General features: G+C 40.0%; 1 protein-coding gene across 1 annotated transcript; it reads right to left on the reverse strand.

Annotated features, from left to right (window-relative positions):
- Positions 1-1,227: 1,227 nt before the first annotated feature.
- LOC147850489 (glutamate dehydrogenase 1-like) lies at positions 1,228-4,105 on the reverse strand. Its single transcript, XM_087336561.1, has 9 exons — positions 3,910-4,105; positions 3,724-3,837; positions 2,806-3,027; positions 2,601-2,675; positions 2,393-2,509; positions 2,035-2,285; positions 1,858-1,933; positions 1,656-1,742; positions 1,228-1,422 (listed from the first exon to the last, which is right to left on the reverse strand). The coding sequence occupies exons 1-9, from the start codon at positions 4,015-4,017 to the stop codon at positions 1,237-1,239; spliced, it is 1,236 nt and encodes a 411-aa protein (XP_087192687.1). The 5' UTR covers positions 4,018-4,105; the 3' UTR covers positions 1,228-1,236.
- Between the last annotated feature and the right edge of the window lie 21,603 nt (positions 4,106-25,708).

Consider the following 25,708-nt stretch of genomic DNA (forward strand, 5'->3'; position numbering starts at 1 on the left):
TATTGTGGATGTTATCCATCCTTCCACATGATCTACACCTGCATAGGCTTCGTTGAAGACAACATAGGCACGAGGAATGTTGTAGTGTGAGGCATTGCATAACCTTAGTTTTCAGGGATAACAAGATAGCATTGTCCCATGTGGGGCACCCCATGGGGATGCCACAATGGCAAAGCCCTGGAAAATATGCCAATAGGAATAATGCATATACACATGATTTGACATCTTGATAATCTGGTTTTAAATAGTGTTAAATCACTAGTGTTTTGAAAATGGACAATATTACACTGTACGCGTAATGGAAAATGAACTAGATGTGTTTATAACCCAACAATAGTGACTATTTTGGGCTTATACACATGATTTGGCATCTTGATAATCTGGTTGAAAATAGTGTTAAATCACTAGTGTTTTGAAAATGGACAATATTACACGTAATGGAAAATGAACTAGATGTGTTTATAACCCAACAATAGTGAATATTTTGGGCTTCGATGTTCCCAATTGTTATATAGTCTCCCACTTGTGCACATTAAATCCTCTTCTTGTTGTAATTGGTGACCAGCCTCTTGTGCACGTAGTCCTCACAATTTGATCTACTTCATGATTATATTTTAAAATAAAAATGACAATATTCATATTTGCCAAGAGATGAGGGCCACAAATTTATAGCTCCTCATCTCTAATTAGTCACGTGCTTAAATAAATTTCCTATTTGTCAACTCTAGCCCCATTTGAATGTAGTTTTTTAGTGCTAGCTAACATCAAACTTTTGGATGAATTCATGGTTCCAAGCTCATGAAATACCCCCCCTTAGAGAAACCGATCATCTAATATTTCCAAGCTCGTGAAACTTCAATTGACAACACTAGGTTCATTCTATGCAACCCCCTTGGAAATTAAGTGTGTACCATTTTCAATTCAATCTGAAAATATATGAGGAGCTTTTATAATATTCTCTCCCAAACATTTAGATATTTTGACAAATGCTCGTTAGAGGTTTCCTAATATGTAAATTATGTTTCCATGTTTCAAAAGATTGATAAGAACAAGAAGATTACATTAGTTGGACTTGTAAGGCAAGCCTCCTGTAAAAACTCTCATTATTCATATAAAAATTTCTAAGGTGGTATTGTGGAATGTGTGGACATGTATGCTACATTGTTATATATTTTCCAATTCAAACGTTCGTGTCAATGTTTTTGTTGTTGTGTGTGACCCTTCTCGCAAATGTTGTTAAGCACCCCAACCCCGCAAGACCGTGGCACGTGCAACCCGATGAACACCAAGCATAAATGCACCCATCCTATAGTTGCATTCATAAGTTTTGCATTTCTCTTTGACATCCTTGTATGCTTTTTCCATGTACCTTTTGAGTTCCATGTTCACTTTATCCTCGTCCCACATAAAACCTTGAATATTCTGGCACCAAAATGCCCGAAGAGATACAAATAATAAGCAATCCAAGGTTATAAGAGGGATCGTTGTATATTTAACATTTTCTCTCTATGATACCCACATCAGGGATAAGGACCTACCTTATGTATGTGAACCCTCATGAGTGAGAAGCCCACAATATTGAAGATGTGTCAAGGGAACTTCTAGATAAAATATGTACATAGTTCACACACAAAGGAACAAGAAACCAAGCATACCTGAACCCATTCAAAATAGCTAACGGTGACACCACCCCCATTGGCATATACATCAGGGAGGACAATGACACCTTTCTTTGCTAAGATCTGAGTCCCACATCAAACCAAAGAACATACAAATTTCGTCCTCACATTATTAAGAGGATTTTGAAAAGCTAATTTGGAAGTGTGGCAAGAAAGATGTAAGCACTTTTCTATTTACCTCATCTGCCTCTGGATCCGTAGGATGGTTTGCGGCTTCCACGATAAACTTGGCTTTCACTTCACTAGCATTCCCCCTTGGCAAAACATTGGAAAGAGCGAGAATTTGAGTATACATGTAAGTTTTGGCTAAATATCTAATAATGAGATGATGTATGGAGAATAAAAGGAGAGAGACTTGTGCAAGACTCCCCCGAGGGCAGCCGGTATAAGGACATCGCATTCAAGGAAGAGAATTGTGGACGCGTCGATCTCGTCCCCACCCACAAACCCTTTCACACCTCCGGTCTCCTGGACATGCTTCTCTAGAGCTGGGATGTCCAAGCCCTTGTCATTTTTCACGGCTCCCGTAATGTCACTCACTGCCTTCACTTTCCCGCCTTCTTCGGCGAGCAATCGGGCCGTCCATGAGCCCACGTTCCCGAAGCCCTATTGAAGAGATCAGTTACCTCATTGAATGAGTCAGGAAGCCCCACAAGGTGGTCACTACTACCCATTTCATGAATAAACAAAACATGGAGACATTGAAACCACACCTGAATAACAAATGTTTGGTTTGGGATGGACTTCCCATTATCTGCTAACAAAGCTTGGGTTGCATACAGGACCCCTCTGCCTGTAGCAGCATCCCTTCCCAATGATCCTCCTAGCTCCTGATAGAAATGAGTACACACACTTACTAGATTACTTGTGGAAATAAGTCCAAACATTTGAGAGAGAGAGAGAATTTATAGGGTTTTATACCACTGGTTTCCCAGTTACTACAGCTGGTGAATGGCCATGAAATTTGGAGTATTCATCAAGAATCCATGCCATGGTCTAATGAAGAAAAAGGAAAACAACATCACAAGCTTTACTTGGTAAGTAATTCAAAACATTGCATCCAAAATAATTCAATGTGTGTATAATATATATAATAAGCAAGCAATTGGTAGGAGTAAAAACTTACTTGAGGATTTGTGCCCATGTCCGGAGCTGGTACATCGGTGTGAACACCGATGAGGTCGTGGATTTTTTGTGTAAAAACACGAGTTAACCGTTCGAGCTCACTCTCGCTCAATTTCCTCGGGTCACATACTATCCCGCCCTTCGCTCCACCGTAGGGTATGTTGGCAATGGCCGTCTTCCATGTCATCAATTGTGCAAGTGCATTGACCTCATCTGGGTCGACCTGAAGACAAGGAGGTAAGGCTCCCGCGTGTTGCTTGGAAACACTTGAGAACATTAATATCAATTCATTAAGTTTTAGACATTTCCCCCATGCCAAAAGAGCCTATTTCCCCCCTCATGTGTCGCAACATTACAAGAATGCCCCCCACATGCAAGGCTTTGTGCGCTCAATGTGAGGACTAAAGTTGTCCCAATATGACAAATTTGTAATAGCTTCAGGGTCAATATGTCGTCATGATGCATGAAACTCACATAAAAAGTGAAAGCACATGGGAGGATGATTGTATTTGATGGTTGGGTGGAGATTCAATTATATGTTGCATGTGCTCTAAAACAACCTAAGTGATCATGCCTTAATAGGACATGGGAGGATGATTGTACTTGATGGTTGGGTGGAGATTCAATGACATTTTGCATGTGTTGTAAAAAAACCTAGTCATCATACCTCAATAGGACACATTAAGAGAAACCATAAGTTCTAGACTACTTTTCCCCTTTTTTGAAAGATCCCACTTTGTCATTATGTTTCCTAAAGTTTTGCACATTATGTTTCCCTTGTCGCAAATCTACTGACATGCCATATGAAACATTGAATCTAAGTTTTAGATGTTCTCCGATGTGGGAGAGATTTTACTTTCCCCTAATGTAATTATAATATGCAAACCTTAGTTTTAATATGTAATTATAATAATGATACCTCGGGGTGAAATCGAATTCCACCCTTCATAGGACCACGAGCATTGTCGTGTTGAACTCTCATTCCCACAAAAGAAGCCAATGTGCCATCATCTTTAGGAATCGTACATTCAACCTGTAAAAACCAATAAATCTCTCTCTCTTGCGCTCTCTCATATATGTTAAATAAAGGCTCACATTTATATACCTTGATTTCTCGAAAGGGAATGAGTAAGCTACGTTCAAGCTTGGGATCAAGATTCAACAAACGAACCGCTTGCTTGAAGTAACGATTGGTGGCAGCAAGAGCATTCATAATTATAACAATAGATGAAATAGAAGTGACAAGGGGGTGCACTAGGTAATCTAATAAAGAACTAAGGTGAGAAGATTGGGAAGATGGATCTTATATAAGAGGAGAGAAATGAGTTACTCCTTATTTCTTTATGTAGACTATGGTCTTACATCATTCGGTTACTACCATTATGAGTGTTTCCTTTATCTCATCAACTAAATCCAACTACACTTTTAAGATTGATGGACAAGTAGAATTTGAAATTAGAAGATTCTACAATCCAACACCTCAAAAGTGGCATACTTCTATAAAGTCAATTAGTATGCTTCAAGCAAAATACATGGAAACTTGAATTCTACTTACTTAATCAAGTATAACGACTATCACTATAGAGACCACGGTCCTACTATGTGCCAATATATTTTTCCCGATGATCCAATCTAGATCTATAGAAACACAACCTCTTGTCATAAATTCATTAGTAGATAGAGAGGGAGAGGTAATCGTTAGCTCAATCTTCTCTAGCTTTTCCATAATGCTCTAAACATGATGATGTTGACTTACTTTTGAACTGTGTTAACCTCCACTAACTTCAAGAAAGCATTTTAATTCCTTGACTTTCCTATGGTAACCTGGATGATTCTAACCTCCTCCAACTTCTACGAAAGAGTTTTTAACTCTTTAGTAGTAATCATGATGATTCTAACCTCCATCTCCCCATGCTTGATATTAATAGGTCCTTAAGGTTGCAAGAAACTTCGCCTAGCTAACACTATGTTCTTTACTCTTAAACCCCTTTACTGAGTTTCTATAATTTTTAAAAAATGATGATGTTGAAATTTGAATAGGATTGCGTACCCATTACACGCTTATCTAATAAAGGTAAAACACTTTAAGAATATACTGTAATGATTAGTGAATGACAAAACCAATGATACTATAGATTCATGCTTTTTAGCGTTTCGCAAAGAAAAAACCACATGCGCAGCTTAAAAGCAATCGATATGAAGAATGAGATCCAAGGATGCATGGAATATGACAAATAAACTTATAAATTTAGGATAGAAACCACATTGATTTCTAATAAAAGAGTATATTCAATGCTCTTTTCAATAAGTTTTTTTACAGAATCCTAGTAAATATTATAATCGTCTCATGGTTTTATTGAGAAAATGAGTTGGTTTGTTTAGGTATGTACTTTGGCCACTATAATGATCTGGATTAAATTCATCATGTATGAAAACCTCCAGACACATGGTCAATTCTAAAATAAAAAACAACAATAAACTTGGGTGTTGCAATGCCCTCGGATTTATGGGAATTATTTGAGGTTGTTTAAAACTACCATATGTCCCCTAATGTTGTGCTTGGCTTCGATGACTCATAAAATGTTCAAAGGGTTTTAGCCATGTGGAAACCATCTAAAAGTTAGAATGGTAAAAACAATATCCTTAAAATGTTGTACTAAATAGAAGTGCCTAGTAAAAGCAAGATATAATTAACATGTTTACCATATTGTGTTCTTATATATGTACATAATGTGTGCTCATAATTAAAATGTCATTGGTTGATGATAGAAATGCCATTATAATTTATACATATGGAATTAACATTCACACTTAATGTTATGATTAATAATATGAATCTTTGTTTAAATCACTTGAATTAGTCTCTTCCATTAATTACACTTACCTAAACATAAATTTAGACATAAATACAAAGCAAGAACTACTCCTAAACATTAGAAGCATTTCCTTTGGAATATTCAGCCAGGGAAAAGTTTCCTAGATTTAAGAGGATCCATGTCTTATCACTATAATCTGTCAATCATTCACAATGTTCTGTAATTTATTATAATTGACAAGACACACTCCGAGAAAGTCTTATTTGAAGAAGGGCAAGACTAGTTAGTTTCTAACGGTAACGAAGTGGTGCAAGAAAAAAACATGTTTGTGTGTAACGTGTCAACTTCCATTTAATTGTATAAATATCACAAGTATTTGTTCCTTCGAAAGAAAGTTCAATAGTCAATCCATATTCTTTTTCATTGAGTGGGTAGAATGTAAAGTGTTAAAGAGTTAGATTTTGAAATTGTGATAGACAATATGGGAAAACCCATTACGATTGAACCTCATAAGAATTATCTTCATTTCTATGATACACAAATTATACAGTTTTGACACAAGACAACTTTTCATAGAAAGGGCCACGATAGTGTCTTGTGGTGGTCACTTATTGGTTAGTGTATTGTATTGAACTCAATAACCCTCAAACTTAACAAGGGCCACGATAGTGTCTTGTGGTGGTCACTTATTGGTTAGTGTATTGTATTGAACTCAATAACCCTCAAACTTAACATATAGGTGTGAGCATGTAGATTGACATGTATGATATTGCCATTATGTCACCAACCACAACCAACATTACGCTCTTCTACAACTTCAAACATCCATTACAAACATTTAAATTATTTGAGGTTGGTATGATGCTATATAGCCTTCTACATTAGATAGACACATAAATAGAAAATAGCCAAGTCATGCTCATTATCCTATGGATAGAGCTCATGTAAACAAGTGTATCAAAATAAATAGAAAAGGAAAAGTCGATAGAAGCATGATGATGTGCCATCTCACATACACACAAACTTGCAACCCATTATCAACAATGCCATCTTCCTTGGTTTAGGTTGACGGTGGTCACGTTCAACTTTTCACACGGACAATGGAAGTATTGCTACAATATGTGCTTGTGCCTAGTACAAAGTAGAATAGATGTTTTATCATCCATGAGGAGGGCAATTATGACCCATGGGACTAAATCAACATATCATATTGTATGTGCCTCATTCCTAAGAAGGGGAGGTTACAACTACTTTGTAATAAGAACTCTCTATGTGAAAATAATGCACACTCACATGTGCTCACTCTTCTAGAGGATGTTTGAGTACATGACACTTACATTGTCATGCTTTACTAACAAGTCGTCATATTTGTCGTGAATTACCTTATACATTTGATAATATATATTTGTGGAGATGAAACAATATTATGTACTATTTGTATTCTGCCTCCGGGCCTTTTATTAATACCAATGGAGCATATGTTTTATGGAAAAATAAAAATAAAAATAAAAATTTACCTTATACATTTGAGCATGTCATAAACAAGTGATATTCATCCTTCATTGTTAGGTTTTCATTGGATACCTTGAATATCATCACATTTCTGTGATGATGATGCCATGACTCTACCTCAACACCTAACTTGTTTGAGTGTGTTTGTGGAAGTGGTAAGGCTCTCCTAGAGCCAACTTGAAGGCTCATGGGGATAGAGAGATGTGATTGGATATGTCCAAGCAATTTGTCCTTGTATTGGGGCCAACATTTGGGGTTAATAATTGCAATATATTATTCCAAATTTGAAATTTTAGCACCTTGCCACTTCATCTTTAGTGCCATTAGTAATATATCATTGATGATAACATACTTCATAGTCTCACATGGGAGCTCTAATAGATCTTTTACTCCCCATCTCTTAAATCATTTTACAATGTCAAGCACTCAACTAGATAAGAGGATTTTCCTCATATGATTTTGTTACCTTGCATCCTATGTTCCAAACTTGTTTTTGGAAATCTATGATCAAACTTACTCTTGACTTTTGTGATATATTGTTATACTCTTTGAATGACTAGTACCTCTTTGGGCTAAGCACTTATTTATAATAGCTTGACAAGGTAGGACGTTGAGGATTATATCCCCAATTTTCCAATGTAAGAAGAATTTTTGGTTTGTCTCTATTTCATTCCAAGCACTAAGTGAGATAGTAAAACCCCACACTTATACTCCATAAAGCAACACTTGAACCACCATAGCATTGAATAATGTCAATCTCACTTCCCATCCTCGAGAGTCGAGCATCACTTTGGTTGCATTGATTCTCAAACATATAATAACTATTCCAACCTGCTTGAAGTCTAGACTCGTAGCTGTCACAGACAAGTAGACAAGGCTCAATACTAAGAGAGTGAGATCATAGACAAGATAATAAGAAAGAGAGTGAGAGAGAAAGTAGTCAAGAGAACAAGATCTGAATTATGATTTCGTAACTAGGTTTAATCCGAACCAAGTTGTATGCTCCCCGCAAGTCAATCTTGGAGAAGACCTATGCACAACGAAGGCGATTGAGGAGCTCTAGGATGAGAGGTAAAGGCTATCGATTACGTATCGTGATTTTATTGAGGCCACGATAATCCTTTTTCTTCACAAACAAGATAGGGGCCCCAACTAGTGACTTAGACGGTTGGATGAAGCCCTTCTCCAAATTTGCATCGAGATACGTGCGAAGAGCCTCTAGTTCTGGTTCAGAGAGACCATAGATGGGCCCAAAGGGTGGAGATATGCCCTCCTGTAGATCTATCGGACAATCATATGGTCGATGCTCTGGTAAGTGATCTGCATTCTTCTTCTTGAACACATCAACAAAGTCACCATATTTGGATGGAAGCGAGTCCAGATTGGCTTTCATAGGAACCAAAGCTGGGGTACTCGACTTTGAGTCATTGCCCATTTAGATGGAGTGCCTTGTGACTGGGGCATGATCATCCGAGTGCATTGGTCCGAGTTGAATGGAGTGCTCGACAGAAAATGATTCGGGCCATTCTAACACAACGATATTGGAAGCCGCTCCAACCTCCATGTGAGTTTGCAGTTGAAAAGTAAGTGAGTGGTTGTGCCAATCTATAACAGGTTTATTCGCTTTCAACCAAGACAACCCAAGTATGATTGGATGTTGCGGTGAAGTGATGAGGTAAAATGATAAGGCCTCTTGTTGGGTCCCGAGCTGCAAAATGAGGGGGACTGTGGCCTCGACTACTTGTCCGTGACAGTTTGTTCACCTTGACTAAGGCCAAGGTGAACCCCTGTATTTATACATGTTTATGGGCTCTAAATGTAGCCCCATGCAAAGACTCATTTTCATGCACAAGTGTCTAGAATGTTCTAGATTTTGGAGGTTTCTAGAAGCTTCTAAAATCTTACATGTAGAATAGATCATCTCAGTAATCTAATAAGATAATATAGTTATGTATTGGATGTATTGGTTAAAACATATCCATTAAATACAATAGGTCAAGAGTTCAAATCATGACATGATTGTTGTCATGTAGCATACATTTCACCTATTTATTCATGGAACCTTAACACCAAGATATTTGAAGATTTGCACCATTTGTATTGGTTCTACTTTGTATCTAAAGTAGGTTGGTGTCTTACTGCCGAAAACAACATGGTGTTTTTCCTTCAAATTGACTTTTTCCCATGGTAATGCTTAGTGTACAACCAAGTAATTGACAATTGAATGTTTTGGCCTAAAGATAGGTTGAGCAAGTGTTCATTTGTGATGATGTTCAACCCATGAGCTAATCTTTTGTTCCATGGTAGTGCTATATAACTTGGCCATATCTGAGGCAACCATGATAGTTCGATAGTTGGTTATCAATTTTTATCTGCTCCTTTATGGATTACTTTGATCCAATTCATGATTCAATCTTCTCAAATACATTTCTTGATCGTTTGATCCATGATAATTTCTATTTGTTGATGAGTTTACAAGTCTTGTCATTAAAGTTATATTCACCGCTTTGCCATTAGACATCTTTTTTACCCCTCTATTAACATTTTCAACAAATACAAATGCATTCTATGGTATTGCAATACTAAATTTCATACGCATTATCCCATCATGCATATAAAGCTTACATATATATTGTTCCATCTCCTCGTCGGTGAATTCACTAGTTATATCTTCCTTTTGCATTTGAGTTGTCTCCATACTAACTTTGGTTGGATTTTAAACATTTGTTTTTTCTTCTTTTCTTGTATTTGATGGTATTGTCTCTTCTTTCTCCCCATCATTCTTCAATCTTGATACAATAATAAAGCTTTGTCATTTTTATCTTTTTCAACCTTTAACATTTTGAGATTAGCTTTGCATTTTTCGTCAAACCAAGCATTGCATGGGAAGCTAAGCATTCAATGTCCACCCACTTGTGCACTAAATTATTGACACCCTACCTTGAGAATGACATTCTTCAATTGCTCCCACTTTGTTTTCACACCTTTACTAAGGAAGAGGTTCATGACATAACTCTCAGTTACCTCATTTGCATATAGACTCGCCTTTTGATATGAAGTTCACATAATGTACCTCTTTTCCTTTTGTACACTAATGCATTGGTCAATGTGTGAATTTTTGGGTGAAATATACAAGTACAAGAGCTTGTGGTTCGAGTCTAATGACAATGGGCCAATACTTATTGTATTCACTATGGGTGCATCACATTCATTCACCAATGCATAGTCAAATAACTTCCTTTTGTTGATGTTGAGAGGTTGTGGTGGTAGGATAGCCAAACATAGAGGTCTTCATGAGCAACCCTATAGGGTTTTATATGGGCGGTCTCGAAATGGAAGTGGGTCAAAGTGACCCATAGGGCTTTACAATAGTTGTTTGGGTGATGGAAGATGAAAATATTACAACACTTACAATATTGTGTGTGTGTTTTCAGGCATGATCTTGCTTGGGTTGGTGGCTCTGCCAGATCGGGCAACAAATGTTCTCATGGATAGGTTTGGTCATCAACGTTTCTATCTTTCAATAAGATTGTCTTGAAGACTATGTAGTGTTGCCTCTTGAATTAGTGGGTGTTGTACGAGGGGTTTGAAAATCATAAAAGTTGCCCTCAATGTTCATGGTTTCATCACAAGCTTTGATGAAGGGCATATTATTACTTATGTTAAGGAAATTATGTAATGCCTCATTGTTATAGTGATATGACATATGGAAAGTGAGCAAAACATAGTAAAGGTAGGTTTTAGACAAGCGTGGGATTTGTAATCAAAGTGCTCACTAAAATTAAAAAGGAAAAAGAATGACTATTAAGAAGACAACAAAAGCTACCCATTGCTAATGAAAGGGTCAATGGTTTGAGATCGACTAAAGGTGATTGAAAGGAAAATATGGAGTTTCTATTATCGCCTTTGGAGGTCAAATATGAACTATGAGACCAGAAATATTACATTTCACGTGATACATGTGAAAGTGAGTAGCGACTCTCAATGTTCAAGAACTTTACCGATGAATGTTGCAATCAAGAGTGCAGATTGTGGTTGTGAGAGAAATTCGTGCAAGGATTGAGCTTGGTTAAAGATGTGTGGAAAGCATGACCGAATATGATCAAAGGCAGAGCATTGTATCGAAGTGTGATACTCAAACTCTCCAACTTGTTTTGGACAAAGTGTGCATAGTCGACCACTCTCATCTCTTGTGCCCCAATGCCCCCTCTCACATCGCAATGCATGTGAGCTAAGTCGCATGGAAGCAATGGTTCAAATGACAAATAACAAGATGGGCTCTAACATGTATTGATGTGTATGGTTTCCTTGTTCCCTGAAGAATATGGTTTTGTAGTTAGGTGCAACATGTGTAGTATAATGTGTAGACAATGAGCCGAGTCCACATTTGTCCCATGCCATGATACATTGGCATTGCAAAAAGACCTCATTTACAAAGGTATTTAGTGATGCATCATGAAGCAAGTGCATTGCATCCCATCTACCAAGCCATTTTTTCATATCTTGCATCCAACTGGAACACAAATTTTTCTTTTAAGCATCTTTTGGATCTTTTTGCTTGCTTCCCATGCAATTCTAGGTAGTTGATGTGAGGGATTTTTTTGAATCTTAACCATGTATTCAATAAACCTTTCCATGGCTATGATCGCAATGGGAAGTGATCTTGTCTCAAGGAGGAGGGGGAGGAGGGTGTATGATGTTTGTTTCTTTACTTGTAGAACTTTGTAAGAATATATTGTATGATGTTTGTTTGTTAACTTGTAGAACTTTGTGAGAATATATTTGAACATTTTCAAACTCTTTCTAAGTAGATTTAGGGATGCTACCACCCCATAGAGAAGCCCTAGTGTCACGAAAGTGTCAAAAAGGTATATCTTGAGGATTCAATACAATATCTCCATGATTGCATGTGTTCTCAAATGCATAATATGCTCGCTTCCCCGCTTCTAAGCGGCATGTAGCGCATTCATTCCATCTATGATTTGAAGGAACTTCAAGGCCAAGTTATTTGAAGCTTTTCTCACATTCAAGTGGCTCATTATTGTATATAATGCATGGTTTATCTTTTTGGGGCCTCTTCACAAGCATAATCTTTGTTTTAGACCGATTGTCACTTAATTTAGTATGCATGCAAAAAATTCCAATGCCTTCAAAAGTTTTTGTGCATCTCCTAAAGTATTTGCAAAAAACACTACATCATTTGCATATAGCAAAAGCATAATGACAACATTCCCAATGGCAAATTCTTCAACACATTCTTCCTTTACAAATGTGGCAACCATTTCTTCCAATTCATCAATGCATAGGCCAAATAGAGTTGGTGATAGTGGGCATCCATGCTTAACACCAACAAATCTAAAAGTTTATCTCTCATATGCACACAACATATAACATTCTCATATATTCAGGAAATTGCAAGCATATATTATTGGCACCTCGAGTTCTTCCATTCACCTCCAAAGATGCTCACGAGGTACCATATCAAAAGCTTTCTTGAAGTCTACGAAGCAATAATATAAACCTTTACCTCTAAGACGACTTTCCTCCATTAATACTCGAAGGGCGACAAGGTGATCAATGGTGCTATGGTGTTTTCGAAAGCCAGTTAGTCCATAAGCTCTCTTATCTCTTTTTTTCATCTCATGCACTTATCTTTGATTCCATTATACATCCAAATAGTTTTGCCATGAGAGAGAGAGAGAAGATTAATGGCCTTTTGAACAACATGATCAACATTTCATATTCCAAGAGGTTATACACCTTTACTTGAGATAAGTTGCAATGATTATTATCATTGTATGACCCAATTCCTAATTTAGATGGGGGATCTCAAGAGCTTGATTGGACATTTGTTGGAAATAGGAGATTGACTATGATCTCAACAAATGATGTCTATCACAAGTTGATTGACAAACCTAAGCGGATGGAAGAAAGGGTTCTTGTAAGCCCATTAGTTGGTGGTTTCATGTAATCAAGGCATGTTAGTGTTCTCGATTGATGCTACGATCTGCAATAATCATTTGGCGGGTTATGGTTGGAGCTTTAGCATTGGGGGGTGCATTAAACAAGGGAAACATTGTTAGAGGAATGTGTTTCTTTTGTTCCATGGAGTTGGAACATAGTAGGCATCGATTTCTTTCATGTTCGATGGCTAGAATGGTTTGAAGATGTATCAATTTAGTGTGGATGTTTTTAAATAGTGTAAGACTATCTTCATTAGTTGGGGTTTTTCACATATGGAGAATAATGAGTTGACGTCTCATTTCCAAATTATTTTTGAGTTCATGAGGTTTTGGGGGCTATGGTTCAATTGGAATATACGGAATGCCTTCACTTTTTATTTGCAAGTTAGTGAGGAAATATGTTGTAAAGTTAAAAGGACTTCTTTTGTGGCAATTAACAGTGTTGGAGAAGTCACAAAACCTCAACCATGAAGAGAGAGAACGTTGCCAGGTCACATATCATCATAACCCTAAACCAAATCACAAAACATTTAAATTGACATTGTTCAAACCAAGAGGTATGTATTAGTGCTAAACATATTATATGTTAACTTTGGCACAATTATTTAACAAAGAGTTTTCCAACCAAAAGTCGTGTGTATATAAACTTAGAAAAAATGAAAATATTGGACCTCAAATGTTATAACTTATTATGTTTGATATGCTATAACTCTTAGTTTAATAAAGTTAATTCATAAATTTAGTAAATATTTCAAAAATGTCATAACCCTAAACCATTCAACTATTTAAACTATGATTTAAAGATGGCATGGTATAATTGTAAACCATCAATCCAATAAATGGTCAAACCAAACTTACTGAACACCTAGGCCCCAAGCCAAACCAAGCCATTTTACAAATTTCTATATCTAAATAGAGTAGAAATAAACCGAATTAGTTAAATTGTTGTGCCACATTTGTTTGTGGTTTGCTTTGGCTTAAACAAAAACATAACCAATTCCTATGTGTGATGTTCTTTAAATGTGTATATGCTTAGCACTTAAGCCTTTGTAAGCCATTAGTTGATTTCTTAATTAGAATTGTCTTAGTGAAGGGTGAGCAAGAGTTCGTATGATTAGGGTAACTGAGATGTTATGAGCATAATTGTAACCGTTGTTGTGGGCTAATTCATAAGGATGAAGGGCGAAGATTAAGTTATCTCAATCTTACAGTGGAGATACTTCATCTATTAGAATCTTAATTAATGATATGCAAAATTTAAGAAGGAAATAAGGATGAATGGTCAGTCCATCCAACCACCCCTTAACAAAGGTGGGAGACAGGTCTCAGTCCCCTACCAATGTCACATACCATTGTGTACAAACATGGATCATAGCTAAAGGAGGCACACATGTATGAAGCTAGAGTTTTGCCACACTATCAGAGTCTCTATCTCAAACAATAAAGAAAAGAGATCCCCCTTTATGAAGGTAGTTAGCCATCTTATATAGGCTCAAACCTTAGGCCCTTGTATGTTTCACACTTGGTTGTTTTGTATAAAAAGTAGCCAAGTGATGAAACACTCTAAAGTTATCCCCCATTGTAGGATTGAGATAACTCAATCCTCACCCTTCATCCTTACAAATTAGCCCATAAATATGGTTACAGTTATGCTCATAACATGAGGTTAGGGCTTGAGAGTGTTTAACAATTATCTGGCCCGACTACAATATCATTTCAACAAAAAATATAATACCAATACTGTTAGCGACATGACTTAATCCCAAATCTTTATTCCATGGATATTGTCAACAATTCCAAAATATGATTTTCAAACTTATGTAGTCTTATAGGTCATCGCTTGCTACGCATTTTGAGCTGCTTTTCTAGCTACATAGGCTTGCCTTCTTTGGTCTTTCTCCTTCGGGATTCGATCTTTTACTACAACAAAATTTATACATTTTAGGTACACATTGCTACTATCTATAACTCTTAACTCTTTTTCTTATCATCTAAGTTGAGCTGCTTTTCTAGCTACATAGGCTTGCCTTCTTTGGTCTTTCTCCTTCAGGGTTTGATCTTCTACTACAACAAAATTTATACCTTTTAGGTACACCTTGCTACTATCTAAAACTCTTAACTCTTTTTCTTATCATCTAAGGTTGTACAAATAATCCCTCAACATGATTCTCCTTCTAACCTCTTTCGACCAACTCAATGTGTTCCATATACCATAAATAGGAGTAAACAATGACTCGCCTCAAGCCTGAACTGAGGCATTAATCTGTTTTTAAACGGTTTGACATATCAGTTCGGTTTAGTTCAAGCTTAAGCTTCCTTAATCGGTTTGCCCTCGGTTTGGGATGGCTCAAGCCCACTGAACCATTTTGGGCTAACCGTTTCTCAAACCGATTAAGGCTAATAAGTTTGGCTAAATTGGCTCCTAAACAAGTTTGGCAACTGGTTTAGGAACCAATTTGTCTCAAGTTTGAAAACTCTCAAACCAGTTAAGTCGAAATTGAACCGTTGTTGATTCTTAACCAAAAATTCATGTAAAGCACAAAGATTGTCAAAACAATTCATGATATTTCTAGTGAGGGAGAGTGATTTCTCAGGTTCCTCTTCTTGCATCCCTATAATGACAATCGTTTACTTCCTTTTCTCTCTTTCATATAGTTATTTGGCATCAATGCATCCTTTGAAGTGGATTCAAGTTAACTTCGTTAAACATTTTCCTTTGGCATCTTCTTATTGAGAACGTCTCTCCATTTCATAATGATTGCATCTTATTTTGCCTCAAGTTTAGACTTCATTTCAACATTTGCTTTGATTAACGATTCTTTCTTGGCTTTTAAGATTGTCATTTTGGTTTATACTCTTGAATTTGCAATGCAATTTTCTTCATAGCAAGTAACCCCTCTTTCAAATATTTATGCATGAGTTCCCTCTCATTACAAGCATGTACTTCATTCTTTCGATGGGCAAATAATGTGAGTTTCCACCAATTTTTTCGATACATCATCAACAACCTTTGATTCCCTTTCAATCATTGTTGACACTATCTCTAATTTCTATGACCAATATTTAGAATATGGTCCTTTATTACTCCTCTCCCTCTTTGAGTTCCCCTATTTTTTGTCTCTTGCGCCCCTCTCTTAAGCAAGAATCAATTAATTCCTCTATGAATGATGCCTTTTCGCAACACCAATGTATCACGACATGGGGAAATTTGGAGGCTCAAACTTCACACATTATATTGCATATGTTGCACCTAACTACAAAGCCATATTCTTCATTCAATGAGTAAACCACACATTGCAACACATGTTAGAGTTCATATTGTTTCGTGCCATCCAAAGCATTGTTTCCATATGACTTAGCTCACACTCACTACAATTTGAGATGAGGTGTGGGGGCGTAAGTGGTGAGAGTAGTTGACTATGTGCATTTCATGTTAAACAAGTTTGAGAGTCTGAGTATCGCACTTCGGTACAATGCTCTATCTTTGATCACATTCGATTATGTTTTCCATACATCTTCAACCAAATGCAATCCCTGCACAAATTTCTCTCACAATCACACACTATCAATTGTAACCTTCATTAGTAAAATTTTAAACATCAAGAGTCACCACTCACTTTCACATGTATTATATGAATATGTTATATTTTTTATCTCATGGGCCATATATAACCTCGGAAGACGATACTAAAATCTCTCTCTCTCTCTCTCTCTCTCTCTCTCACCAAACATTGTCATTGCATGAACATTGTTTCTTTAAGACAACCAATTTTCCATATCTTTTTTTTTGTGTTTTTGCATTTTCCATTGTTAAAGGGAAATTCATTACAACATCATGGTAGTGTGATTGCTTTTGTGTGTTCTAAATCTAGAAATCACGATGGTCATGTTGGATACTTACATGATTAAATTGGACATGTGAGATAAAATATATGGATAAAACACTGTGAAAGTTTGAATTTCACAAACATACCACTCCCTTGTCTTTGTCATGTTTAATGAAACTCACAAAAATACCCCTCCCTTGTCTTTGCCATGTTTCGTGAATGTAACTCACAAAAAAGCACATGTGCTATATCCTATCTTCCAAACCATTTTTTTATATTTTGCATCCAGGTGGAACATAAAAAACTCTTTCAGACCAACCTTTTTGCTTGTTTAGCATGTATTCAACAACCCTTTCCATAACCATGATTCAATGGCAATTGATCGTCGCTCAAGAAGTATGAGGTATATGGCATTATTTCGAAGGTCACGATTGCTATGTTGAATCTCCGAGATTTTATTGAAGGGGAGATCGTAGAAGTAAAGGAGATGGTTAGGGGAAAGAGCACAAGATTATGCAAAATAAATGCCAAAGAGTATAAAGTGAAAACTACATATTTTGTTGTGACCATAGCCTCGTGACAAGGAGTGCGAGCGAACTAGCACAACTATTGAGATGATATGGGAAGAGTAAGAAAAGAAATAAAGCAATGATGCAAGTGAAACTAAGGTGAGTAGGATTAGAGGTGAACAAGAGTAAAAGAGAATGAGAGAATGAGATGAAAGAAGAAGAGAAGAGTGAGTGAGAAAAAAAGAAAAGCTTAAGAAATTTTCATTAGAAAGACCTTGTGCAAACTAGTTTCACTCTAGGTAGAGCTCATCAGTGCCTAAACCTGATCAATTTACGTGACTTAAACAATAGAACTTTAATTTTTTGAAGTATATAAAATGACTTAACTTATACCTCTCCTTATATGTGTAGGGAGAGAACTTGAACTCTCATTCATTGTTTGAGGAACAAAAGATCTTATGATACACTATTATTATCTTCATTTACTTGCTACTGTTAATTTTTATTTCTTCCTATTGTTCTCTCTTATCTGTATCTTCTTGTATATTATTATTCTTTTTACTCTTCACTTGACGCTCTTGTTCCCTAATGCTATTGCTTGCTTTTTCACTTCATTCCTTGATTCCTTTCATTGTTCGATTGCTACTCCCCCCCCCCCCCCCCCCCCCAACCCAACCCAACCCAACCCAACCCAAAAGTGGTTTTTATAGGCTATTCACAATCCTCATTAGAGTGGTTGAGATGTTTCTAGGCTTTTGTAGAAGTTTCGAAAGCCTTCTAGGCCATATTAAAATTAGGCCAATAATTCCCTCGATTTACACATGTGGCTTTAAATATATAAGGCCTATAATAATTCATAATTATAAATTTGGTATTTCTTACTTTTACACCAATCCTTAAATCTACAAACATGATAGTAGAATGAGATGGTTTCACAACCTTCGAGCCTCCTTAAATACATAATGCTACTATAGTTGTATGGATGTCACTACCAAGCATTATTGTGTATGCTCAAGACTAGCCTAGCAAGCATGTTTGCCATTTCGCTATCATGCATAACTATCATATGAGGTGCCATGATAATTATTTTGAGGAATGTTGAAATAATGTAAAAAGTTACAATGCTATATATGGACAAGATAGTAATGTGTGATAGTAATGGGTTGACATCTAGTACAAATGAGGGATTGTGGACTACAACTCATCATCTTGTCAATTTGCGATGTACAATAATAACTTGATGAAATGCTTAATTGTCTTGTTTTATTGGTTGGTTTGATGTTGTCTAAAACCAGGAGCACATTATTGCCACAAGATATGTGTGAACATTACGAAACATCAAATTGACAAAGTTTATTATTGACAGTAATTTCAAATAGAATCTTTCTCAAGGTGTCAGGCTTGAAAATCTTCCTCTTAAAATGATTGGAATAATCAATTAATGCCAGTTAAGAATCTAATGAATGAAATTGAAACTTTAATAATGAAGGTGAACTTGTGAAATTATAATAATATGCCATACCATATATCTTTCAAGTGGATTTCATCTTACTATAGAGTTGACTTAGGTTGTGGAAAAGGAAGCATCGAGTAACATCCTGGTGATTATGAAAAACAATTTGCATCGCAAAATTAATTGAAAACATTTTTTCCTTTTGTGTTGTATTGAAATATCTTAAATAATTAATTTGTAAGAATGCCACTACACCAAATTTGTATTTCTATGGCATTTTTTTAACAAAACGTGTATTATTGGTAAGAAACTTCAATGTATCTGCGAAAATAATGCCCGTCTATGTGAAAAGTGAGTGAGATCATCGGGGACTTGAACCAAAGAGGATGTGATTGGCTGAGTCATTGACATTAAGGACCTCATGTATGTTGATATTCACTTTCAGTTTGATTTGAGGAATCAATATGATTTTTCTCTTGAACTCTCGATGTGTACAAAACCCTCTGTATGTATGAACACACAAGAGTGAACACTTGTGTTTGCAATTAACTTGTTTGTATACATCTCAATCTTTATTTTATTTAATTTATCAATTTATTATTTTTAATTATATATATATATAAGTATGTGAGAAGGAAAGATTGGCTTGGGTGACATGGCGAGGTGACCTCAATCAACGTCAATTGCAAGTGTAGTGTTGAGAATCAAGCTCAACATAGTGCAACGTGTGAACACACCTTTTGAGAATCTATGATTACTCAAAGGTCAAGAGTCACACCACTACTCTCTACACGTTAATTATGTGTTATAGAATCATATTCTATGACACATAACTAATGAGTTACATATTCCCCATGACTAAGAGTCTTCACATTCCCCAAGAGAGAGTGGTTGTTGTAGTTAGTTAATGAAGAGAGAGGGTGATTATATATAAAGCACCCTTCTCCTACTTCATACTAAGTCGGTTGTGACTCCTTGTTATGCTACATTTTGTAAATCTTATTCTACTTGTGAAATATACACCTTCTTCTTGAGTATTCTATTTTCCTCTCATTTATCTATCTTGAGTTCCCTTTTCTCTCCTCTCCTTTTCTCTCACACATATACACACATAACGCATATCTATTCCGCTGCACAAGAATCACCATCGATTCTTTACATGGTATCAGAGCGATTTGGTAGCTCGATCTACCCCACTCACCTCATCGTGATCATGTGTTGTGCTCTACGCCGATGTTCAAGAAGAACCGACTCATCGCTATCATAGTACCATTACATAGCTCGTGTTCGAGAGAGAAGGAAAAGAAGAAAGGAAGCTTCATCGACAATGAATACTCAAATCGGGAGTGCTCTCCCTAGCGAGAAGCTAGATCGAAACAACTTTGCATCTTGGGAGTACAAGATGCACCAATACCTTGTCGGCCAAGGCTATTGGGGTTACATCAAAGGAGCACAAGAAAACCGACCCGACCCGAAAGACGCCGACTATGCAACGTGGGAGCAAGCGGCAAGCTGAGTGATGTATTGCTTGGCCACATGTGTTCACGACCGCATGCTTGGCTACATTCAAGAAGCCGAGACGCCAAAGTGTTATTCTCTAGCCGGACAAGGCCTAACACAAGGTGTCACGGAGACACTTCACCAAAGGGTGATTACGGCATAGGATTAAGATTCAACGATTACACCGACTTACATAGGTTACACGATTAGAATGCTTCGGTTAATTACACGCGTAAGATATAACAGTAATTACAGAACGGAAATCAAGACAGAAGTATAAACAACATAAGCTCTATTAATTATCCGCCGTCATTACAATGGGGTCCGGGCCTTTAAATAGGTTTCCGGCCCGTAGTACAAAACGGTGCCTCTCGCACCTATTCGGGATCCGTCCGGATCTGGAACGGCATACCGTTTCCAGTCCGTCCGTCCACACTATGCTCATTTACAACCATATCTAATTAATTCCTTCACTCCGTATTTTGGACTCCTTGCCCGCCGGTAACACATGGCACGCCCGTGGGACAGTACCTTGTACGTCGAACCCTTCTCGGCCCCTTCATTGTTCACCCAAATTGTCCAAATTACTTTGTTCAAGAATTTCCACTTGTTCTTCCGGTTGTGGTTGTTGCGGCTGTGCTTGCTGCTGCTGCTGTGGTTGCGGTTGGGACTGAGGCTGCTCCGGCTGCTCTGCTTGCTGCTGCTGCTCCGTTTGTTTCGCTGACTCCGGCTGCTCCGTTTGTCTCTCTGGCTCCGGCATCTCCGTTTGACTGCTTCCGGTCCGGTCTCCTTCCAGTAAGGGTTCCTCATCACTGAGGTTGACCGTAACTGGTTCTCGTTCTTTCTCTCCCCGGATCCGGGACCTCTCGTAGCTTTCAAACTGGATCTGCGCCTCCATCCTGTCGTCGTCCAGCTGAGCTACAAGTTGCCGGACTTGCTCTAGTTGGTCCTCTGCCAAGGCTTGAAAGTCTTCGGCCAGCTCATCTCTTATGCCGGTAAAATCTTCAGAATTTAGCATATAGCAATCATCTCCCTCCTTCCGCCGGTTCTCTACGTCGGCCCGGAGCAATTGGAGTTCCGCCGCGTTCGTGGCCCACTTGGTCCACCATTTGACGGAACCGTTGTCAATCAAGCTCTTGGTCTGGTTCAACCAGGCCCGCATTATATCCTGGATGCGACTTGCTCCCATTTGCGCTCTGCTTTCCACCACTTGTCGCTCCTCCTTCAACTGCTTGATGAGGTTTGCCGTATCCTCCGCCTGCTCTCTGTAGCGCGTCAGCTGCCCTTGATATGTCGTTTGCAGCCTCTGCAGCACCTCCGCCGCTCTTTCTTTTTCCGCCTGCTGTTGCCTGAGGAGCTCTGTCCGAACCTTCTCCGCCTCTTCCAACCGTCTTCTGTTTTCCGCTTGTTCCTTGGCGAATGCGGTTGCGGTCCGATCAACTGCTTGCCGGAGCTCATCCGTCCGTTCCTTGTGCTCCGTTTGCAACCGTTTATACTCCCGGTGCAATTGCTCAAATTCCTCCGTTTTTTGTTTGAGCTTGCCGTTGATCTGGCGATGGTTCCGGTCCTCCCGGTCCTTTACCTGCCGGAGTTCCTCTTTCAGGCGCTCTACTTCTGTTTCGGCGTTCCTCCGGAGCCTCTCCTTCTCTTGCAGCATTTTCTCCTTCTCCTCCTTGAGCCGGTCGTACGCTTGGTGGCCTTTCCGTAAGCTCTCCTCGGCCCGGCGTAGATTCTCAGCAGTCTTTTTGAGTTCTGCCTCCGCTGCCGTCTTCAATTCTCTTTCGCGGCTCCTCAGCGCTTCTTGGGCAACTAGCTCATCCTTTAAATCCGCAAGCTCTTGGGCTTGTGCCGCATTTCTCTCCGGAACGGTTTCCGTTGCCGGGGTCTGATTGCTATGTACAGGTTGATTTGACACTTTATTCTGTACATTGCCCGGAGTCACCGGTGCTTGGACTTGTGTTGTCAAAGCGAATTGAGCCATTTCCCTTGTGACCCTGTCCAAGTCTTGTTCAAGGCTCCGGATTCTGGACCGGGCCGTCTCTAGATCTACGGTTGTGATGAGCAACCGTTCCTGGTGCGCTCTCTCTTCCGCCTCTATATACTCGACCGCTCCGGCGATTTGCTCGCCTACCCACCGTAGCCACATGCTACTGGTGCCTTGTTGCTGTACTGGTCGGGTCGGCTCATTCCCTGTGGAATTGTCTGGCCTGAGTGCCTGCATATGCCGTTCTGGTTCTACTCCTTGGCCGCCGTGTGCTCTGGCTGGGCTCGCCGGCTGTTGAGTTCCGGTTCTCGCCGTCTCCGGAGCCGTTGGACTGACTTCTTCTATAGAAGTCGACAAGACCGGTTCCCTACGCACCGGTTCCGGTTCTTCCCTTGTGGTTTGCTCAGGTTGAGTTGGGGGCGTTTCTGCCTCTCGCGGGTACGACCGCTCCCCTCCTGTCTCGGCGGCCCTACTTCTTGACCGTCGTTGGAGGTGCTCTTCTGGCTCCTCCGTTTCCTCTTCCTGTGTCACGGCATGTTTCTGTGCCGTCAAGGGTTCCGGTTCCTTCTGTCCCGGTCTCCGTAAGGTTATCTTGACGGGTCGGACCGGTGACACCTCCTCCGGTTCTGGGACCCGTTTCTTCCCTTTCGTCGCCTTCGACGCCAGCAGCTGCTGTCGTTTGGACGCCGGCTTCGAGGTGCTTCCTTCCGATACTCTTGGCCGCTTCTTTGGCTGAACGGTCTCGACCGGCGGCACGAGCAATGTTATCCACTGAGCGACGGCATGCCACAGCTTCCGGCCCTCCTTGCCGTCCTTTCCTCGTACCATGTCGATTGCCACGCACAAACCGTCTGCAATCAACACCGGCCAATCCACCTTGGTCCCTTCATAGGTGGCTATGATCATCCTTGCCCGACTTTTTGGCATGACAGGGGGTCGGGGGTACACGTGGCCGTACTCATGGAGCACTCGAGCTATCTCCCTGAACAGCGGATCTTCGCCGCCCTGCGTTCGATAGCCTTTGCCGGCAACAGAGTACTCACCGAAATATCGGGTGAGTTGCTCCGAGGTTGGATTATCAATCTGAAAAATTCCTCCCTCCGGAAGGCCTGTTAGCGCACGGATCGCTTCCTCGGTGATGACTTCCTTGTCGAGCTCCTTGATGACCTGGTCGGCTTCTCTGTGCGGTGGTGCTTCCATGATGGCCAAGAAGCCCTCCAGTCCGTGTTGCCTGAACCATTTCCTGGCCGCTTCCGACAGCGGTTGTGGTTCCATGTCTGCTTCGAGGTCGAGGAAAGATGGCGAGGTAGAGTGGTGATGAGAGTGAGGACGAGAGAGAGAGCGTTCTGAACGTGGGGGTTCTCTGCGTGCAGGTTCGCGTTTGCTCAGCTTCCACTGTCTTGGTGCTTCTGTGCTTCTTGGCTCGCGAAATGAAAAGGTCTCCATGCGTTCTGCTTCTTCTTTGTGCGTTTTGGCGCCTTTTTCGAGCATGCACACGTCGTGTACCAATTTAGTATTAAGTAGCGTGGCGGCTCTTAAATGCCCACTACGTACCTTTTCGCGCCTTGCTTTCACACCCGTTCATACCTCGATTTTTAATGATTTTTTTTTTTTTTTTTTTTTTTTAAATTTTAAATTTTTTTTTTTTTTTTAATGACGGTGTGTGACCTTACACATCCGTAGGTCCCCTCGGACCCTTACCGTTTTCCTTACGGGTTGCCGTGTCTTCCTTCGCCTCTGCTACTGGTTCCCCGTCGTCTTTTTCTTCCGGACCGATACGTACCGATCCCGGTGTAGTGCCGGTGAGCTGCATAAACGGGTTCTTTGGCATCGGTCCTTTATAGGGTTTTAGTCGAAATCCGTTTACCCACTTGCCTAGTACTTCACCGGCAAGTGTCCCTATCTGATAGGACCCGTTGTATTCCCGTGTCAGCCAATACGGGCCTGTCCATCTGAACCGGAGTTTACCCGGCATCTTGCCCATCCTCGTTTGGAATACTAGCACCGGCTTTCCGATTTCGAACATCTTCTCATTACCTTTCCGGTGACGGTCAACGAACGCTTTCCGTCGTCGTTGCTCCAGTTCCATGTGTAGGATGCTGGCCAACCGTTGCTCCTCCAGTTCGCATAGTGCTGCTAGCCGCATTTCCTCCGACTTCTTTTCATTCAGCCATTCCCGTAGTTGGATCCGTAAGCTTGGTACCTGAAATTCCACCGGCATGACCGCTTCTAAGCCGAATGCTAACCGGAACGGCGTTGTCCGGATACTTGTTTTGTATGCCGTTCTGTACGCCCATAGCGCACTATGGAGCTTTGTGTCCCAGTCCGTCCGGTTTTCATTGACAATTTTGCGGAGAATGTTCTGCAGCGTTTTGTTGGTGGACTCTGCTAACCCGTTCGCCTGTGGGTAGTACGGTGTGCTTCGTTTATGGACCACGGCATAGAACGTTGTTAAGCTTTCCACTACCTGGCCAAGGAAGTGGCCTCCTTGGTCGCTGATTAATTCAATCGGACAACCATACCGGCACCAAATGTTTTCGTACAGGAATTTTGCTGTGGATGACGCGGTGTTGTCTCTCAGGGCCTTAGCTTCCACCCATTTCGTGCAATAATCCGTTGCCACGATGACATAACGATTACCTGTTCTCATTGCCGGTGGCTTGAACGGTCCGACAAAATCCAACCCCCACTTCTGGAATGGCTCTAGTGGAAGTACCGGTTGGTGTGGCATCCGTGCTTGCTCCGTAGGCTGGCCCATTCGTTGGCATAGGTCACATTCCTTAGCATACTTGACGGCGTCTTTTAACGTCGTGGGCCACCATAAGCCGCTCTGCCATACTTTCCTCGCCGTCGCTTCCCCGGCATAGTGTCCTCCGGCAACCCCACAGTGTGCTTCCCGTAAGATTACTTCTTTCTCGTCACTACGGACTGCCCGTCTCCATATTCCATCTGCTCCTTTGTGGTAGAGAGTGTCCCGTAACAGACAGAAATTGCGGCTCTGCACCGCCAGTCGTTTCCTCTCGTCCCGGTTCATTTCCTCCGGTGGCAAGCCCGTGCTTAGGAACTGGTGCATGTTTGTCAGCCATTTATCTTCTGATGCCACCGTGTCGTCCGCTGCCGTTTCCGGGGTGATACGGAATAACTCCGCGTCCGGGAATTCATCCGCTACTCCGTCGCCTTGTTCTCCGGACTCTAACCGGCTCAGGTAGTCTGCTACGGCATGCTGGATACCGGGCCGGTGGAAAATCTCGAATTCGAACTCCTGCAACAGCAAGGTCCAACCGGCCAACTTACCGGTCAAGGACGCCTTGGAAACTAAGTAGAGGAGCGCCGAGTGATC

The sequence above is a fragment of the Azolla caroliniana genome, unplaced genomic scaffold, assembly GCF_043228905.1.
Source record: "Azolla caroliniana isolate FFs.n. ecotype wild unplaced genomic scaffold, voAzoCaro1.0.p SCAF_21, whole genome shotgun sequence".
Lineage (NCBI taxonomy): Eukaryota > Viridiplantae > Streptophyta > Polypodiopsida > Salviniales > Salviniaceae > Azolla > Azolla caroliniana.